This window comes from Panulirus ornatus, chromosome 69 (genome assembly GCF_036320965.1).
Source record: "Panulirus ornatus isolate Po-2019 chromosome 69, ASM3632096v1, whole genome shotgun sequence".
NCBI lineage: Eukaryota > Metazoa > Arthropoda > Malacostraca > Decapoda > Palinuridae > Panulirus > Panulirus ornatus.
In genome coordinates, this window is record NC_092292.1 from 11,678,441 (window position 1) to 11,697,059 (window position 18,619).

An 18,619-nucleotide genomic window follows, 5' to 3' on the forward strand; every position below is an offset into this window, starting at 1 on the left:
AGATATGAAACATATTAGCATTAGTTCTTCTCCACATTTTTTAATAGAACTACCCTATTATAAAGTTCAACAAATTTCACAACACAGAACAAGCTGTTTATTTATTATACTTGAGCACTGCTTCCCGCATTAGCGAGGTAGCACCAGGAAACAGACAAAGAAAGACCCATCCACTCATATACACACATATATACATAAACATACATATACATGTTGTTGTTCGCTGATGATACAGCACTGGTGGCTCATTCATGTGAGAAGCTGCAGAAGCTGGTGACTGAGTTTGGTAAAGTGTGTGAAAGAAGAAAGTTGAGAGTAAATGTGAATAAGAGCAAGATTATTAGGTACAGTAGGGTTGAGGGTCAAGTCAATTGGGAGGTAAGTTTGAATGGAGAAAAACTGGAGGAAGTTAAGTGTTTTAGATATCTGGGAGTGGATTTGGCAGCGGATGGAACCATGTAAGTGGAAGTGAATCATAGGGTGGGGGAGGGGGCGAAAATTCTGGGAGCCTTGAAGAATGTGTGGAAGTTGAGAACATTATCTCAGAAAGCAAAAATGGGCATGTTTGAAGGAATAGTGGTTCCAACAATGTTGTATGGTTGCGAGGCGTGGGCTATGGATAGAGTTGTGTGCAGGAGGGTGGATGTGCTGGAAATGAGATGTTTGAGGACAATATGTGGTGTGAGGTGGTTTGATCGAGTAGGTAATAATAGGGTAAGAGAGATGTGTGGTAATAAAAAGAGTGTGGTTGAGAGAGCAGAAGAGGGTGTTTTGAAATGGTTTGGTCACATGGAGAGAATGAGTGAGGAAAGATTGACAAAGAGGATATATGTGTCAGAGGTGGAGGGAACGAGGAGAAATGGGAGACCAAATTGGAGGTGGAAAGATGGAGTGCAAAAGATTTTGAGTGATCGGGGCCTGAACATGCAGGAGGGTGAAAGGCGTGCAAGGAATAGAATGAATTGGAACAATGTGGTATACCGGGGTCGACGTGCTGTCAATGGATTGAACCAGGGCATGTGAAGCGTCTGGGGTAAACCATGGTAAGTTCTGTGGGGCCTGTATGTGGAAAGGGAGCTGTGGTTTCAGTGCATTATTACATGACAGCTAGAGACTGAGTGTAAACGAATGTGGCCTTTGTTGTCTTTTCCTAGCGCTACCTCGCACATATGAGGGGGGGAGGGGGTTGTTATTTCATGTGTGGCGAGGTGGTGATGGGAATGAATAGAGGCAGACAGTATGAATTATGTACATGTGTATATATGTATATGTCTGGGCTGGAAATCCTCCCCTCTCATTTTTTTTTTTTAATTTTCCAAAAGAAGGAACAGAGAAGGGGCCACGTGAGGATATTCTCTCAAAGGCCCAGTCCTCTGTTCTTAACGCTACCTCGCTAATGCGGGAAATGGCGAATAGTATAAAAGAAGAAAGAAGAAATATATATATATATATATATATATATATATATATATATATATATATATATATATATATATATATATATATATATATGTTTTTTGTTTTTTTTTTTCATACTATTCGCTATTTCCCGCGATAGCGAGGTAGCGTTTAGAACAGAGGACTGGGCCTTTGAGGGAATATCCTCACCTGGACCTCTTCTCTGTTCCTTATATATATATATATATATATATATATATATATATATATATATATATGTGAATAAGAGCAAGGTTATCAGGTACAGTAGGGTTGAGGGTCAAGTCAATTGGGAGGTGAGTTTGAATGGAGAAAAACTGGAGGAAGTGAAGTGTTTTAGATATCTGGGAGTGGATCTGGCAGCGGATGGAACCATGGAAGCGGAAGTGGATCATAGGGTGGGGGAGGGGGCGAAAATCCTGGGGGCCTTGAAGAATGTGTGGAAGTCGAGAACATTATCTCGGAAAGCAAAAATGGGTATTTTTGAGGGAATAGTGGTTCCAACAATGTTGTATGGTTGCGAGGCGTGGGCTATGGATAGAGTTGTGCGCAGGAGGATGGATGTGCTGGAAATGAGATGTTTGAGGACAATGTGTGGTGTGAGGTGGTTTGATCGAGTGAGTAACGTAAGGGTAAGAGAGATGTGTGGAAATAAAAAGAGCGTGGTTGAGAGAGCAGAAGAGGGTGTTTTGAAGTGGTTTGGGCACATGGAGAGGATGAGTGAGGAAAGATTGACCAAGAGGATATATGTGTCGGAGGTGGAGGGAACAAGGAGAAGAGGGAGACCAAATTGGAGGTGGAAAGATGGAGTCAAAAAGATTTTGTGTGATCGGGGCCTGAACATGCAGGAGGGTGAAAGGAGGGCAAGGAATAGAGTGAATTGGAGCGATGTGGTATACCGGGGTTGACGTGCTGTCAGTGGATTGAAGCAAGGCATGTGAAGCGTCTGGGGTAAACCATGGAAAGCTGTGTAGGTATGTATATTTGCGTGTATGGACGTATGTATATACATGTGTATGGGGGGGGGTTGGGCCATTTCTTTCGTCTGTTTCCTTGCGCTACCTCGCAAACGCGGGAGACAGCGACAAAGTATAAAAAAAAAATATATATATATATATATATATATATATATATATATATATATATATATATATATATATATATATATATATATATATGTTGAGATGTATAGATATGTATATTTACATTTGTGGACGTGTATGTGTATGCATGTGTATGAGGGTGGGTTGGGCCATTCTTTCGTCTGTTTCCTTGCGCTACCTCGCTAACGCGGGAGACATTAACAAAGCAAAGCAGATATATACATATACATGCATATACAAAGCAACATATACACATATACATATTTATATTTATGATATCTAACTGCCGTCTCTGGCGTCAGTGAGGTAGCACAAGGAAACAGACGAGGAATAGCCCAACCCATCCACATACAAATGCATATAGATAAACGCCCTCACACACACATATACATACCTATACATTTCACCGTATACATACATATACAAACACAGACATATACATATATACACATGTACATATCCATACTTACTGCCTTCATCCATTCTCATTGCCACCCCACCACACACAATATAGCATCACACACACACACCTCCAGCGATGCAGTGCCAGGAACAGACAAAAAAGGCCACATTTGTTCACATTCAGTCTCTAGCTGTTGTGTAATGCACCAAAACCACAGCTCCCTTTCCACATCCAGGTCACACAGACCTTTCCATGGTTTACCCCATACACTTCACATACCCTGGTTCAGTCCTTTGACAGCACATCGACCCCGGTATATCACATCATTCCATTTCACCCTATTCCTTGCATGCCTTTCACCCTCCTGTATGTTCAGGCCCCAATCATTCAAAAGCTTTTTCACTCCATCCTTCCACCTCCAATTTGGTCTCCTGTTTCTCCTTCTTCTCTCCACCTCTGACACATATATCCTCTTTGTCAATCTTTCCTCACTCATTCTATCCATGTGACCAAACCATTTCAAAACACCCTCTTCTGCTCTCTCAACCACACTCTTTTTATTACCACACATCTCTCTTACCCTATTATTACTTACTCGATCAAACCACCTCACACCACATATTGTCCTCAAACATCTCATTTCCAGCACATCCACCCTCCTGCGCACAACTCTATATATAGCCCACGCCTCGCAACCATATAACATTGTTGGAACCACTATCCCTTCAAACATACCCATTTTTGCTTTCCGAGATAACGTTCTTGACTTCTACACATTCTTCAACGCTCCCAGAACTTTTGCCCCCTTCCCCACCCTGTGACTCACTTTCACTTCGATGGTTCCATTCGCTGCTAAGTCCATTCCCAGATATCTAAAACACTTCACTTCCTCCAGGATTGTTATATTTCATCACTGTAGTATGAAACACATTTTCAAGGTATTTATTCACATTCACTCTCAACTTTCTCCTTTCAAACACCTTTCCAAACTGAGTCACCAGCTTCTTCAGTTTCTCACTTGAATCAGCCACTAGAGTTGTATCATCAGCAAACAACAACTGACTCACTTCCCAGGCCCTCTCATCCCAATAGACTGCATACTTGCCCCTCTCTCCAAAGCTTTTGCATTTACTTCCCTAACCACTCCATCCATAAACAAATTAAACAACCATGGGGACATCACACACTCCTGCTCCCCTTCATCCAATTCCCAGAGCCACCCCACCCCACAGGAAATAGCATTGCCACCTCCTGCATCAGTGAGATAGCACCAGGAATCAGGTGAAAAAGACTACATCCACTCACACCCATTCTCTAGCTGTCATGTGTAATGGACCAAAGCCACAACTCCATATCCACATCCAGGCCCCACAGAACTTTCCATGGATTACCACGGACATTTCACATGCCCTGGCTCAGTCCATTGACTGCACATTGACCTCAGTATACCACATCGTTCCAATTCACTCAATTCCATGTACAATTTTAACCCTCTTGCATATTCAGGCCCCTATTGCTCATAATCTTTTTCACTTCACCCTTCCACCTCCAATTTGGTCTCTTGCTTCTCCTTGTTCCCTCCACCTCTGACACATATATTCTCTTTGTCAACCTTTCCTCACTCATTCTCTCCATATGTCCTAACCATTTTAATATACCCTATAGTACGTAAAGTGTAGTCCCATAAATATGAATAAATTTGGACTGTAATGTTTTCAGAAAGCTGAACACAGTTTGATACTGTATTTGAAATATTCTTTGGATTTCAGAATAAACATTCCTAACATGAATAACACTAATGAATAATTACACAAGAATTAAATAGCACTTTACAAGTACTTAATGACTAATTTTTGATGGTCTGTCTCTTTGCGAGTAGATGTCTATTTTTACCTGGCCTGTCTCTGTGAATAGCTGTTTAATTTTACCTAATTGTGCTGTAAGGTGACGGTTCTGTATTCATGGGGCCTTGTCTCTTTAATTCTGCTTTTACACAACTTTTTAAACATTTGTAAGATGTCAGTATTTGCAGTTATATTTCTTGGCTTGTTCCTTTCTTTATCCACTAATCTAACATTTCTCTGACATCTGATCATCTTTTCTAACAAGTTTTTTGCTTAGTTTCTTACTGTGGCCTCAGGAAGCCGAGCAGGGAACTTGTTGTAAACAATGTAAAGATGTACTTTTATAGTGAGCTAAGTGATTAAATTGTTAATAATGATGGTAAACAGTGGTTTGAAGGGTTGTGTGATGGGAGAGTTCAAGACATGGGAACCCTGTAAAAGTGGAGCTCCCTCTCCATACTATTCAAATGAGTGAAGAGTAGGTGAATGTACACAGACTGAAAGATAGACAGACAGAGGTCTGGAAAAACATGTATACACACACACACCCATAATAGAAGGGAAGACGTGGTACATATACAAAGTTCACAGAATGGGCAACACGAGTGTATAAGACTCTCCATAACACACATACAGTATTAATACACACAGGGTGTATATAGGCAGGATGGGATGCAAAGGAAGAAAGTCTCAGCAGGATCATTACTTACTGGTAAATGAGCTACAAGAATCTGTATGTGATAGATACCCAGGGCTCAACATTATGTTTACCTTGTCGCCAGAGCTTCAAGGAGAATTACTAGGGAAAGCAATCTTTGTGCTGGCAAATATAAGAATTGCATGTAAGTACACAGATAAATATTTGGTGAACTTCTTTCTTTCTTTCATACTATTTGCCATTTCCCGCGTTAGCGAGGTAGCGTTAAGAACAGAAGACTGAGCCTTTGAGGGAATATCCTCACTGGCCCCCTTCTCTGTTCCTTTTGGAAAATTAAAAAAAAAAAAAAAAAAAACAAAGAGGGGAGGATTTCCCGCTCCTTCCCCTTTTAGTTGCCTTCTACGACACACAGGGAATCTGTGGGAAGTATTCTTTCTCCCCTATCCCTATTTACAAAATATATAAGACCAAAACTGGATTTGCTTAAGTAAAGTTTCCATAGGTTCTGATGATTTCTGTAACTTTATTATTTAATGTTATTAACATATACAAAAAAAGGAAAAGAACACAATAATTTTCATGTTTTTTGTTTTCTACAAAATGATCAGAGTAAACATGGAAAATGGATCAAACTGGCAAAGGAAAGACTGGCAAAGCATGGCAGTTTGGGTGGCTATATTTACAGTTATATTTGGTACCTGCTGGCTGATCAGCACTCAAAAGATGATAATTACAGCACATGGTGCAAATATAGAGAATTTCTGAAGGTTATTTGGGAACATAATAGCAGTGTGAGTGTAAGAGAATGATGAAATAGGTTTATATGCAGACACAATAACATCCTGCAATTTGGAGTATACTAAAAACGATACAGTTTATTATATGAGTTCCTAGAATGATTGATTTTCTGAAGACCTCTTGGTTCCAGCCATTTCAGATCTGGGATACTCAAGTGTACTGCAATCTTCATATGTAAATTGTGAAAATCTGATCTGTAACTGCAAATTGAGTAGCAAAATAAGAGAATGATTTTCAAAGGAATAAGCATGAAGCACAGACACTAGACAGAGTAGAAAATATGAAATTAGAAAAAAAAAGTAGTATGTAAATCATAAAGATGGAGTACTGGAGGTGTTTTGGATGTGTACACAGAATGGCTACACAATTACAGTATAACAAAGATATGAGATGGACAAAACAGATATGAAGGTGGAAGTGCAGAATGAGACAGTATGTAGGTTAAATAGATATCCTGTTACAAAAGAAGAATCTCCTTAAATATGCCATATCATGGCCTATGGACAATGTTCTGCACAAGCCACCTTATTTCTCAGTGCAAGAATGGTTGTACATATAGTACAGAAGATACAGAGGAATCACGTTAACTTTTATCTAAAAATAAACATATTGGAAAACAAGCATTGCAAATATGTTAAAAATCTTGTGAACGCACCTCGACAACTTGGCCTTGTAATGTTGCAAAAAAGTGTTCCACGTTTTCATCTCTGACACGGTCTGTTGAGTGAATGACATATCGAGTACTATCATCAGCCTCAATAATGTGTACAGGTCTGGACATTACTTTTACTACTTTTCCATCGCGCATTAACTGTGCTGGCTCTGCAATGGCTTCATGTGTACTAGTTTCTTCAGCCATCCTTACCGCATGAACAGCACGAGCTGCTTCCTCTTCATCAGGTACCATTACATCCTCTTGGCCACTGAACAGTAAGCTTGGAGAATTAAAAATTATATAGGCCTCAGCATTTTCAGTGTGGCCATGAACAGCCAGATGCGATGCACATAATGGTTTTCGCATGAAACCTGCACCACAGAGCTTGCATTCATATGGCTTCTTGTCGGAGTGTATGAACATGTGTGCATTTCGATTTTCTCTTGAAGCAAAGGTCTTATTACAAACATGGCATTTGTGTGGTTTATCACCAGTGTGTTTTCTTAAATGTCTTTTAAAATAATGTGGGTACACAAAGCTAGCATTACACAATTCACACTTGTATGGCCTTTGGCCTGTGTGAACACTATTCATATGGTAAACTAAAAGCCTCTTTCTTACAAAAGATTTTTGACACAACGTACAATGAAAATTTTTTTCTTGATAATGTGTTGCTTTGATGTGAGTCAGCAGATTACTTCTTTGTCTGAAAGTTGAACCACAGATTTCACATTGAAATGGTTTCTCACCAGTATGTGTCAGTCCATGAATCTCCAGCATTTTCTGTGTTGACAGAGCCTTCCCACAAAGCTCACATACAAAATTTCTAACTCCTTCGTGGGATTTCATGTGGGTGTTCAAATGATAACGTGTATAAAAGGCCTTATTGCAAACTCGACAGTTGTGTGGCCTATCTCTGTCTACATGGGTCTTTAAGTGAGCTTTAAGACGATATTTTGTTGCAAATGACTTTTCACATTCCTCACAGTCATATGAATCTAAACGGCTGTGAACTTTGATGTGGTTTCTGACGGCTGCCTTTGTAAGGAATTGCTTCTCACAATCTGAGCAAGAAAACATCTTGCCACACTTCACCTCTTCTTCCAGCACTTCCTCTACAACTTCCAAAACATCACCCTGGATTTCCATAGCAACATCTCCATCCACTATTGGCATGTCTGCTCCTCCAATATCATCTACAGGTACATGATTTTCATTTTCTTGCAACTGCTCAAGATTTTCTATATTTTGCTGGTGATCTGCTACTTCTAGGTCACTCTGTAAAGGACAAATTCAACAATAAAAAACAAATATATGATATTGGTGTAAGATAAAACAGAAGCACAAAGGACTATATAATAGTGAGGTATGTAGTGATCTTTATGTTCAGGATCTGCAGGTTTGTTACAATCAGGCATGAAAAAAGATACTGATCTCAAAGTTCAATTGATTCAAGATCTTTAGATCTTCTGGTTTGGTACAATTTCCATATAAGCTGGGAAATGATTCATTTAATGTAGAAGTGATACACTGATAAACATACCAAAAAATTAGGCAGAAAGGTAGAACAGCTCCTAAATGTAGAAATAGTCACATTAATTGATCAGAAGGACTTGATTTCTGTGGATTGTAGTTTTTTGTTTGTTTTGAGAAGGCATATGACCAAGTGTGTAAGGATGTGTGGATCAGGTTTTTGCACTGAAGAATTTGTGTGCAAAATAGAGGATGTATAGCATTAATGGACCTGGAGAAAGTGTATGAGTTCATAAGAGATGCTTTGAGGAAGGTATTACAAATATATGATGTGAAAGGAAAGCTACTAGAAGCAGAGAGGAGTATCTAACAAGAGGTAAGGGATCCGTGTGAGTAGGAAGATGGGAGACAGCATGGTTATAGGTGAATATGGGTCTGCAGCAGGGGTGTGTCATGTCACCATGGCTATTTAATGTGTATAGATGGAAAGATGAGGGAGGTGAATTGGAAGGTCTTGGAGAGAAGGGCAGATTTACCATCTGTTGAGGGGGCTGAGAGGTGATTCAGTTAATGTTTGCTGATGACACAGCACTGGTTGCAGAGTCACGTGAAAAACTGCAAAAGTGGATTCATGAGTTTGGAGATTGTGTGAAAGGAGAGAGTTGAGATTTAATGCAGTGGTGAGAAATGGATTTGTTGGAGTAAGAGTTTGAAGGGGAGAACCTGAAGGAAGTGATGTGCTGTAGATACTTGGGAGAGGAAATAGCAGTTAATGGAACATGGAAGTGAAAACTTTTAGTTACCTGGGAGTAGACATGACACCAAATGAAACTATGGGAGCTGAATTGAGCCACAGGGTGGATGAGGGAAAGAAGGTCCTGGCACAGAATTGTGTGAAAATAGAAGTCACTTTTATGTTGTTTCATGTTACTGGCACAGAGAGTAGACTGTAGGCATTTCTTACTCATTCTAGCAGGGTTGTAATACAGTTTTAAAGAAGAAAATCTTCCACAATGGAGCTCTAAAGCAACATATGAAAGAGAACAAGAGACTGTCACACTTTCTTATTTGTTTATTTTAAATCTGGATGCATGGGTGTGCGAAAGCTACAATGTTTGCACTCGCTGAACTTTACCAAACCTTGAAATAATGGTAATTTTGTTATTAGAGGAAGAGTAATCAGTCAATCCCATGAATGATGACATGTGAATATTCTATTAAAATCTTTTAGAATCACATTTCAGTCATTAAACATCTTGTGAAGAACATCATGTTTTCACACAATGAAATGCTATTACACAAGGTAATTCTCAATACCAAGTACCAAAATTGATAAACTTACTTGTTCACCATAGATGAAGCAAGTTGAATTGTACCACTGTGGAGAACTGAAAAAAGCTCTCTATTTACAAGCCATGACATTCCCATAAGTGGGAAATAAACTGTAATTATTTTACTCTGCCATCATTATGAAATACATGAATGAAACAATTTAAATACCCTCTTTAATCATTTCAATGTCAAAAGAAAGGAATGCTAAGTATCTTAAACAGGGAATTATAAATATGAACCAGCTTTGTTCAAGGTATTTTATTTCTATTTTTTTTATTACACTCTGTCGCCATCTGCCACATTAGCGAGGTAGCGCAAGGAAACAGACAAAAAGAATGGCCCAACCCACCCACATACACATGTATATACATACACGTCCACACACAGCACATATACATACCAATACATCTCAACGTATATACATATATATACACACAGACATATACATATATACACATTTACATAATTCATACTGTCTGCCCTTATTCATTCCAGTTGCCACCCTGCCACACATGATATGACAACCCCCTCCCCCCCCACATGTCTGTGAAGTAGCGCTAGGAAAAGACAACAAAGGCCCCATTCGTTCACACTCAGTCTCTAGCTGTCATGTATAATGCACCAAAACCACAGCTCCCTTTCCACATACAGGCCCCACAAAATTTTCCATGGTTTACCCCAGACGCTTCACATGCCCTGGTTCAATCCACTGACAGCACGTCAACCCAGTATACCACATCATTCCAATTCACTCTATTCCTTGCACGCCTTTCACCCTCGTGCATGTTCAGGCCCCGATCACTCAAAATCTTTTTCACTCCATTTTTCCACCTCCAATTTGGTCTCCCACTTCTCCTCGTTCCCTCCACCTCTGACACATATATCCTCTTTGTCAATCTTTCCTCACTCATTCTCTCCATGTGACCAAACCATTTCAAAACACTCTCTTCTGCTCTCTCAACAACACTTTTTATTACCACACATCTCTATTACCCTTTCATTACTTACTCGATCAAACCACCTCACACCAAATATTGTCCTAAAACATCTCATTTCCAGCACATTCAACCTCCTCCGCACAACTCCATCTACAGCCCATGCCTCGCAACCTTATAACATTGTTGGAACCACTATTCCTTCAAACATACCCATTTTTGCTTTCCAAGATAATGTTCTCGACTTCCACACATTTTTCAATGCTCCCAGAACATTCGTCCCCTATGATTCACCATGATTCCCCATCCTATGATTCACTTCCGCTGCCAAATCCACTCCCAGATATCTAAAACACTTCACTTCCTCCAGTTTTTCTCCATTCAAACTTACCTCCCAATTGACTTGTCCCTCAATCCTACTGTACCTAATAACTTTGCTCTTATTCACATTTACTCTCAGCTTTCTCCTTTCACACACTTTACCAAACTCAGTCACCAGCTTCTGCAGTTTCTCACCAAAATCAGCCACTAGCGCTGTGTCATCAGCGAACAACAACTGACTCACTTCCCAAGTTCACTCATCCACAACAGACTGCATACTTGCCACTCTTTCCAAAACTCTTGAATTCACCTCCCTAACAACCCCATCCATAAACAAATTAAACAACCATGGAGACGTCTGGCACCCCTGCCGCAAACCAACATTCACTGAGAACCAATCACTTTCCTCTCTCCTATACGTACACATGCCTTACATCCTCGATAAAAACTTTTCACTGCTTCTGGCAACTTACCTCCCACACCATATATTCTTCATACCTTCCACAGAGCATCTCTATCAACTCTATCATATGCCTTCTCCAGATCCATAAATGCTACATACAAATCCATTTGCTTTTCTCAGTATTTCTCGCACACAGATTTAAAAGCAAACACCTGATCCACACATCTTCTGCTACTTCTGAAACCACACTGCTCTCCCCCAATCTGATGCTCTGTACATATCCTTCACCCTCTCAATCAACACCCTCCCATATGATTTCCCAGGAATACTCAACAAACTTAAACCTCTGTAATTTGAGCACTCACTCTTATCCCCTTTGCCTTTGTGCAATGGCACTATGCAAGCATTCTGCCAGTCCTCAGGCACCTCACCATGAGTCATACATACATTAAATAACCTTACCAACCAGTCAACAATACAATCACCCCTTTTTTTTTCATAAATTCCACTGCAATACCATCCAAACCCGCTGCCTTGCCAGGCTTTCATCTTCCGAAAAGCTTTTACTTCCTCCTCACTGTTTACCAAATCATTCTCCCAAACCCTCTCACTTTGCACACCACCTCGACCACAACACCCTATATCTGCCACTCTATCATCAAACACATTCAACAAACCTTCAGAATACTCCTCCATCTCCTTCTCACATCACCCTTCACTGATGTTCCCATTTGTTCCCTTGTCTTACACACTTTATTTACCTCCTTCCAAAACATCTTTTTATTCTCCCTAAAATTTAATGATACTCTCACACCCCTACTCTTATTTGCCCTCTTTTTTGCCTCTTGCACCTTTCTCTTGACCTCCTGCCTCTTTCTTTTATACATCTTCCAGTCATATGCTTTATTTCCCTGCAAAAATCATCCAAATGCCTCTTTCTTCTCTTGAACTAATAATCTTACTTCATCTCACCACTCACTACCCTTTCTAATCTGCCCACCTCCCACGCTTCTCATGCCACAAGCATCTTTTGCACAAGCCATCACTGCTTCCCTAAATACATCCCATTCCTCCCCCACTCTCCTTACATCCTTTGTTCTCACCTTTTTCCATTCTGTACTCAGTCTCTCCTGGTACTTCCTCACACAAGTCTCCCCAAGCTCACTCACTCTCTTCACCCCAACATTCTCTCTTCTTTTCTAAAATCCTCTACAAATCTTCACCTTTGCCTCCACAAGATAATGATCAGACATCCCTCCAGTTGCACCTCTCAGCATATTAACATCCAAAAGTCTCTCTTTCATGCACCTATCAATTAACACGTAATCCTATAACGCTCTCTCCTACTTACATATACGTATACTTATGTATATCTCTCTTTTTAAACCAGGTATTCCCAAACACCAGTCCTTTTTAGCACATAAATCTACAAGCTCTTCACCATTTCCATTTACAACACTGAACACCCCATGTACACCAATTATTCCCTCAACTGCCACATTACTCACCTTTGCATTCAAATCACCCATCGCTATAACCTGGTCTCGTGCATCAAAACTACTAACACACTCACTCAGCTGCTCCCAAAACACTTGCCTCTCATGATCTTTCTTCTCATGCCCAGGTGCATATGCACCAATAATCACCCATCTCTCTCCATCCACTTCCAGTTTTACCCATATCAATCTAGAGTTTACTTTCTTACACTCTATCACATACTTCCACCACTCCTGTTTCAGTAGTGCTACTCCTTTCCTTGCTCTTGTCCTCTCCCTAACCCCTGACTTTACTCCCAAGACATTTCCAAACCACTCTTCCCCTTTACCCTTGAGCTTCGTTTCACTCAGAGCCAAAACATCCAGGTTCCTTTCCTCAAACATACTTCCTATCTCTCCTTTTTTCTCATCTTGGTTACATCCACACATTCTATAAGTAATAAAAAATATGAGCCTGCTTTATTCATTTTTTCAACAATTATGATGTATTGGTATTCAGTTCCTTCAACAGTGATATCAAGGTATATACAGATATTCTAACATCTTTTAGTCATGTATTTCACAATATCAAAGCCAAATGGTGTTATTCATCTCCCACAATACAAACATTTGGGCTTCAACAAGGAGTGGGACGAAGGATTAGAGTTGTAACACAAACACTAGGGTGACATTCAACTTACTATATCTAATGTTCAATGAGGTTTAGATGAGCCTACTGTATCATGCTGTACAAGTTCACGCGGTCTTGATGTTATTTCATTCATAAATCTGAAACTTGGGGATCAAGGATTTCTAGTGGCAGAAAGTGATAGTGGGGATATGGAACATATCACTGGGGAAGGGAATAAGAATACCTCCCACACATCTGTGTGTCATAGAAAGTGACTAAAAGGGACAGAGGGAGGACCCAAATGAAGATTTTTAATTTCAAAACATTTTTTTTTTAATACTTCATTAGGGTAGGAAAATGCAAACATGTCAAATAATAGCTTGGTGACAAACATATAGCATAGTTCAGTAGAAGGTTAATGAACAAGCAGAATAAACAGAACTTAAAAGATCTATTGCATGATTTTTAAGGAGTGCTAGAGTTACCTTAGACAAGAAAGAAAGATGATATGATTTTAATCATGAGCAGTGGAGTCATTTTGTGAGTGAGGGTTGTGTGAATGGAACTTTCAGTTTCACTCGACATATCAACTTGATCAGAGTGAAACATTAAGATATACTATTTTTGCATTGATACTTTTATTTACTTTAGCTCCCAAAACATAAACAGGGAACTGAAAAGTTGTATGCACTTAATCCATCTCATGTAGATAAGCAAAATACAGAACAACCCTCCAAGTGCACAGAAGAAGCTCTACTGTTGGTTACATGAAATCAAATATTATAGAAAGATTTATATCTTATTGATTTCCTGCTGTTTTAAAGCCCCTTTAACTTACCATTATATCCTCCTTCTTAATAGTCTTCAAAGATGGAGGGGATTTTAAAGCTGGAAAGAATGAGACATTCTCGAGTTCCTCATCTGCTTGTTCTAATTCTAACTTCACAACACATCTTCCTGGAGATTTACGAGGACTGCTTCCTCTTGGTCTTCCACGAGGACGTCCCCTTCCTCTCCCACGAGGCCGACCTGGGGGTCTTCCACGCCCTCGTCCCCGACCATGTCTTTTACCTTAATATGAGATCATATTTCAATTTTTTTTATGTTGGCTTTGATGGCATGGACAACTAAATGCCCTAATCAAGGCCATCTCATTAACTCTCTCTCTCTCTCTCTCTCTCTCTCTCTCTCTCTCTCTCTCTCTCTCTATTTACTTATTATACTTTTTCGCTGTCTACCGCGTTAACAATGTAATGCAAGGCAACAGACGAAAGAATGGCCCAACCCACCCACATACGCATGTATATACATACACGTCCACACATGCACATATACATACCTAGACATTTCAACATATACATATATGTACATACACAGGCATATACATATATACACATGTACATAATTCATACTTGCTGCCTTTATTCATTCCCATCACCACCCCACCACACATGAAATGACAACCCTCCCTCCCCCTGCATGCACACGAGGTAGCACTAGGAAAAGACAACAAAGGCCACATTCGTTCACACTCGGTCTCTAGCTGTCATGTAATAATGCACCAGGCCCCACAAAACTTTCCATGGTTTACCGTAGATGCTTCACATGCCCTGGTTCAATCCAGTGACAGCACGTCAACCCCAGTATACCACATCATTCCAATAAACTCTATTCCTTGCACGTCTTTCACCCTCCTGCATGTTCAGACCCCAATCGCTCAAAATCTTTTTCACTCATCTTTCCACCTCTAATTTGGTCTCCCTTTTCTCCATTTCTCCTCGTTCCCTCTACCTTTGACACTTATATCCTCTCTGTCAATCTTTCCTTACTCATTCTCTCCATGTGACCAAACCATTTCAAAACACCCTCTTCTGGTCTCTCAACCACACTCTTTTCATGACCACACATCTCTCTTACTCTTTCATTACTTACTCGATCAAACCACCTCACACCACATATTGTCCTCAAACATCTCATTTCCAACACATCCACCCTCCTCCACACAACTTTATCTATAGCCCATGCCTCGCAACCATATAACATTGTTGGAACCACTATTCCTTCAGACATGCCCATTTTTGCTTTCCAAGATAATGTTCTTGCCTTCCACACATTTTTCAACGCTCCCAGAACCTTCGCCCCCTCCCCCACCCTATGATTCACTTCCGCTTCCATGGTTCTATCCGCTGCCAAATCCACTCCCAGATATCTAAAACACTTCACTTCCTCCACTTTTTCTTGATTCAAACTTACCTCCTGATTAACTTATCCCTCAACCCTACTGTACCTAATAACCTTGCTCTTATTCACATTTACTCTCAGCTTTCTTCTTTCACACACTTTACCTAACTCAGTCACCAGCTTCTGCAGTTTCTCACCCGAATCAGCCACCAGTGCTGTCTCTTCAGCGAAACAACAATTGACCACTTCCCAAGCTCTCTTATCCACAACAGACTGCATACTTGCCCCTCTCTCCAAAACTCTTGCATTCACCTCCTTAACAACCCCATCCATAAACAAATTTAACGACCATGGAGAAATCACGCACCCATGCCGCAAACCGACATTTACTGAGAACCAATCACTTTCCTCTCTTCCTACTCGTACACATGCCTTACATCCTCGATAAAAACTTTTCACTGCTTCTAACAACTTGCCTTCTACACCATATATTTTTAATACCTTTTACAGAGCATCTCTATCAACTCTTATCATATGCCTTCTCCAGATCCATAAATGCTACATACAAATCCATTTGCTTTCTAAGGATTTCTTACATACATTCTTCAAAGCAAACACCTGATCCACATATCCTCTACCACTTCTGAAACCACACTGCTCTTCCCCAATCTGATGCTCAGTACATGCCTTCACCCTCTCAATCAATACCCTCCCATATAATTTCCCAGGAATACTCAACAAACTTATACCTCTGTAATTTGAGCACTCACCTTTGTCCCTTTTGCTTTTGTACAATGGCACTATGCATGCATTCCGTCAACCCTCAGGCACCTCACCATGAGTCATACATACATTAAATATCCTTACCAACCAGTCAACAACACAGTCACCCCCTTTTGTAATAAATTCCACTGCAATACCATCCAAACCTGCTGCCTTGCCAGCTTTCATCTTTCACAAAGCTTTTATTACCCCTTCTCTGTTTACCTAATCATTCTCCCTAACCCTCTCACTTCGCACACCACCTCGACCAAAACACCCTATATCTGCCATTCTATCGTCTAACACATTCAACAAACCTTCAAAATACTCACTCCATCTCCTTCTCACATCACCACTACTTCTTATCAGCTCTCCATTAGCCCCCTTCACCGATGTTCCCATTTGATCTCTTGTCTTACGCACTTTATTTACCTCCTTCCAAAACATCTTTTCATTCTCCCCAAAATTTAATGATTCTCACCCCAACTCTCTTTTGCCCTCTTTTTCACCTCTTGCACCTTTCTCTTGACCTCCTGCCTCTTTCCTTTATACATCTCCCAGTCATTTGCACTATTTCCCTGCAAAACTCGTCCAAATGTCTCTCTCTTCTCTTTCACTAATAATCTTATTTCTTCATCCCACCACTCACCTACCCTTTCTAATCTGCCCACCTCCCACACTTCTCATGCCAGAAGCATCTTTTGCACAAGCCATCACTGCTTCCCTAAATACATCCCATTCCTCCCCCACTCCCCTCATGTCCTTTGTTCTCACCTTTCTCCATTCTGTACTCAGTCTCTCTTTGTACTTCCTCACACAAGTCTCCTTCCCAAGTTCACTTACTCTCACCACTCTCTTCACCCCAACATTCTCTCTTCGTTTCTGAAAACCTTTACAAATCTTCACCTTCGCCTCCACAAGATAATGATCAGACATCCCTCCAGTTGCACCTCTCAGCACGTCATCTATCTATGATGCACTTTTGGTCTAACATGATCTTTTTCTATGTGAATTTGTTCATAAATGATTGTCTTGTACAATAATATTCTATTCAGAAAATAATTAATCTTTTGCAAGACCAACATCACCACCATGAAGCAGTCAATTGTAATATATCTATTTTTTTCATAGTTACAAAGATAATGTCAAGCACACAGGAAAAAAAAAAAAAAGGCCTCTTTTGCCTACATCCATTCCCTAGCTATCAAGAGTGATGGACCTAAACTACAGGTTCCCCTCGTAGCTTCACATGCTCCGGTTCACTCCATTAACAGCACATTGCCCCCTGTACACCACATTGCTCTAATTCACTCTATCCTGTACACACCATTCACCCTCCTTATGTTCAGTGCTTGGGCATTCAAAATCTTTTTTACTCTATCCTTCCATGTCCAGTTTCGTCTCCCTCTTGTCCTATTCCCCTGTATACACTGACAGCCAATAACTTTATGATGAATGGTTGGCCATAGCTCAGAGTAAGTCTTAAGTATTTCATTCACTGCATCATGATATTTGTAATTTAACATAGTCTTAACTAATTTTCCATTTTTCATTTTCTTTTTTTTTTCATATCATTTATTTATTATATTCATTATATTTTTAGATATCTGGGTGTGGATTTGGCAGTGGATGGAACCATGGAAGCAGAAGTGAATCATAGGGTGGGGGAGGGGGCAAAAGTTCTGGGAGCATTGAAGAATGTGTGGAAGTCGAGAACATTATCTCAGAAAGCAAAAATGGGTGTGTTTGAAGGAATATTGGTTCCAACAATACTATATGGTTGCGAGGCGTGGGCTATAGATAGAGTTGTGCGGAGGAGGGTGGATGTGCTGGAAATGAGATGTTTGAGGACAATATGTGGTGTGAGGTGGTTTGATCGAGTAAGTAATAATAGGATAAGAGAGATATGTGGTAATAAAATGAGTGTGGTTGAGAGAACAGAAGAGGGTGTTTTGAAATGGTTTGGTCACATGGAGAGAATGGGTGAGGAAAGATTGACCAAGAGGATATATGTGTCAGAGGTGGAGGGAACGAGGAGAAGTGGGAGACCAAATTGGAGGTGGAAAGATGAAGTGAAAAAGATTTTGAGTGATTGTGGCCTGAACATGCAGGAGGGTGAAAGGCATGCAAGGAATAGAGTGAATTGGAATGATGTGGTATACCGGGGTCGACATGCTGTCAATGGATTGAACCAAGGCATAGAAAGTT

At 40.2% G+C, this 18,619-nt stretch overlaps 1 protein-coding gene across 2 annotated transcripts in view; it reads right to left on the minus strand.

Moving 5' to 3' along the window:
• Positions 1 to 5,954: 5,954 nt before the first annotated feature.
• LOC139747671 (uncharacterized) overlaps positions 5,955 to 18,619 on the minus strand; it is a 37,981-nt gene continuing 25,316 nt past the window's right edge. Inside the window, exons 8-9 of one of the 2 annotated variants that reach the window (XM_071660245.1) lie at positions 14,307 to 14,539; positions 5,955 to 8,176 (exon numbers count right to left, since the gene is read on the minus strand). In XM_071660245.1, coding sequence (XP_071516346.1) covers positions 6,878 to 8,176; positions 14,307 to 14,539 — 1,532 coding nt within the window. In that variant the 3' untranslated portion in view covers positions 5,955 to 6,877. The remainder of the gene's footprint in view (positions 8,177 to 14,306; positions 14,540 to 18,619) is intronic. The other variant, XM_071660246.1, reaches the window with a different exon arrangement.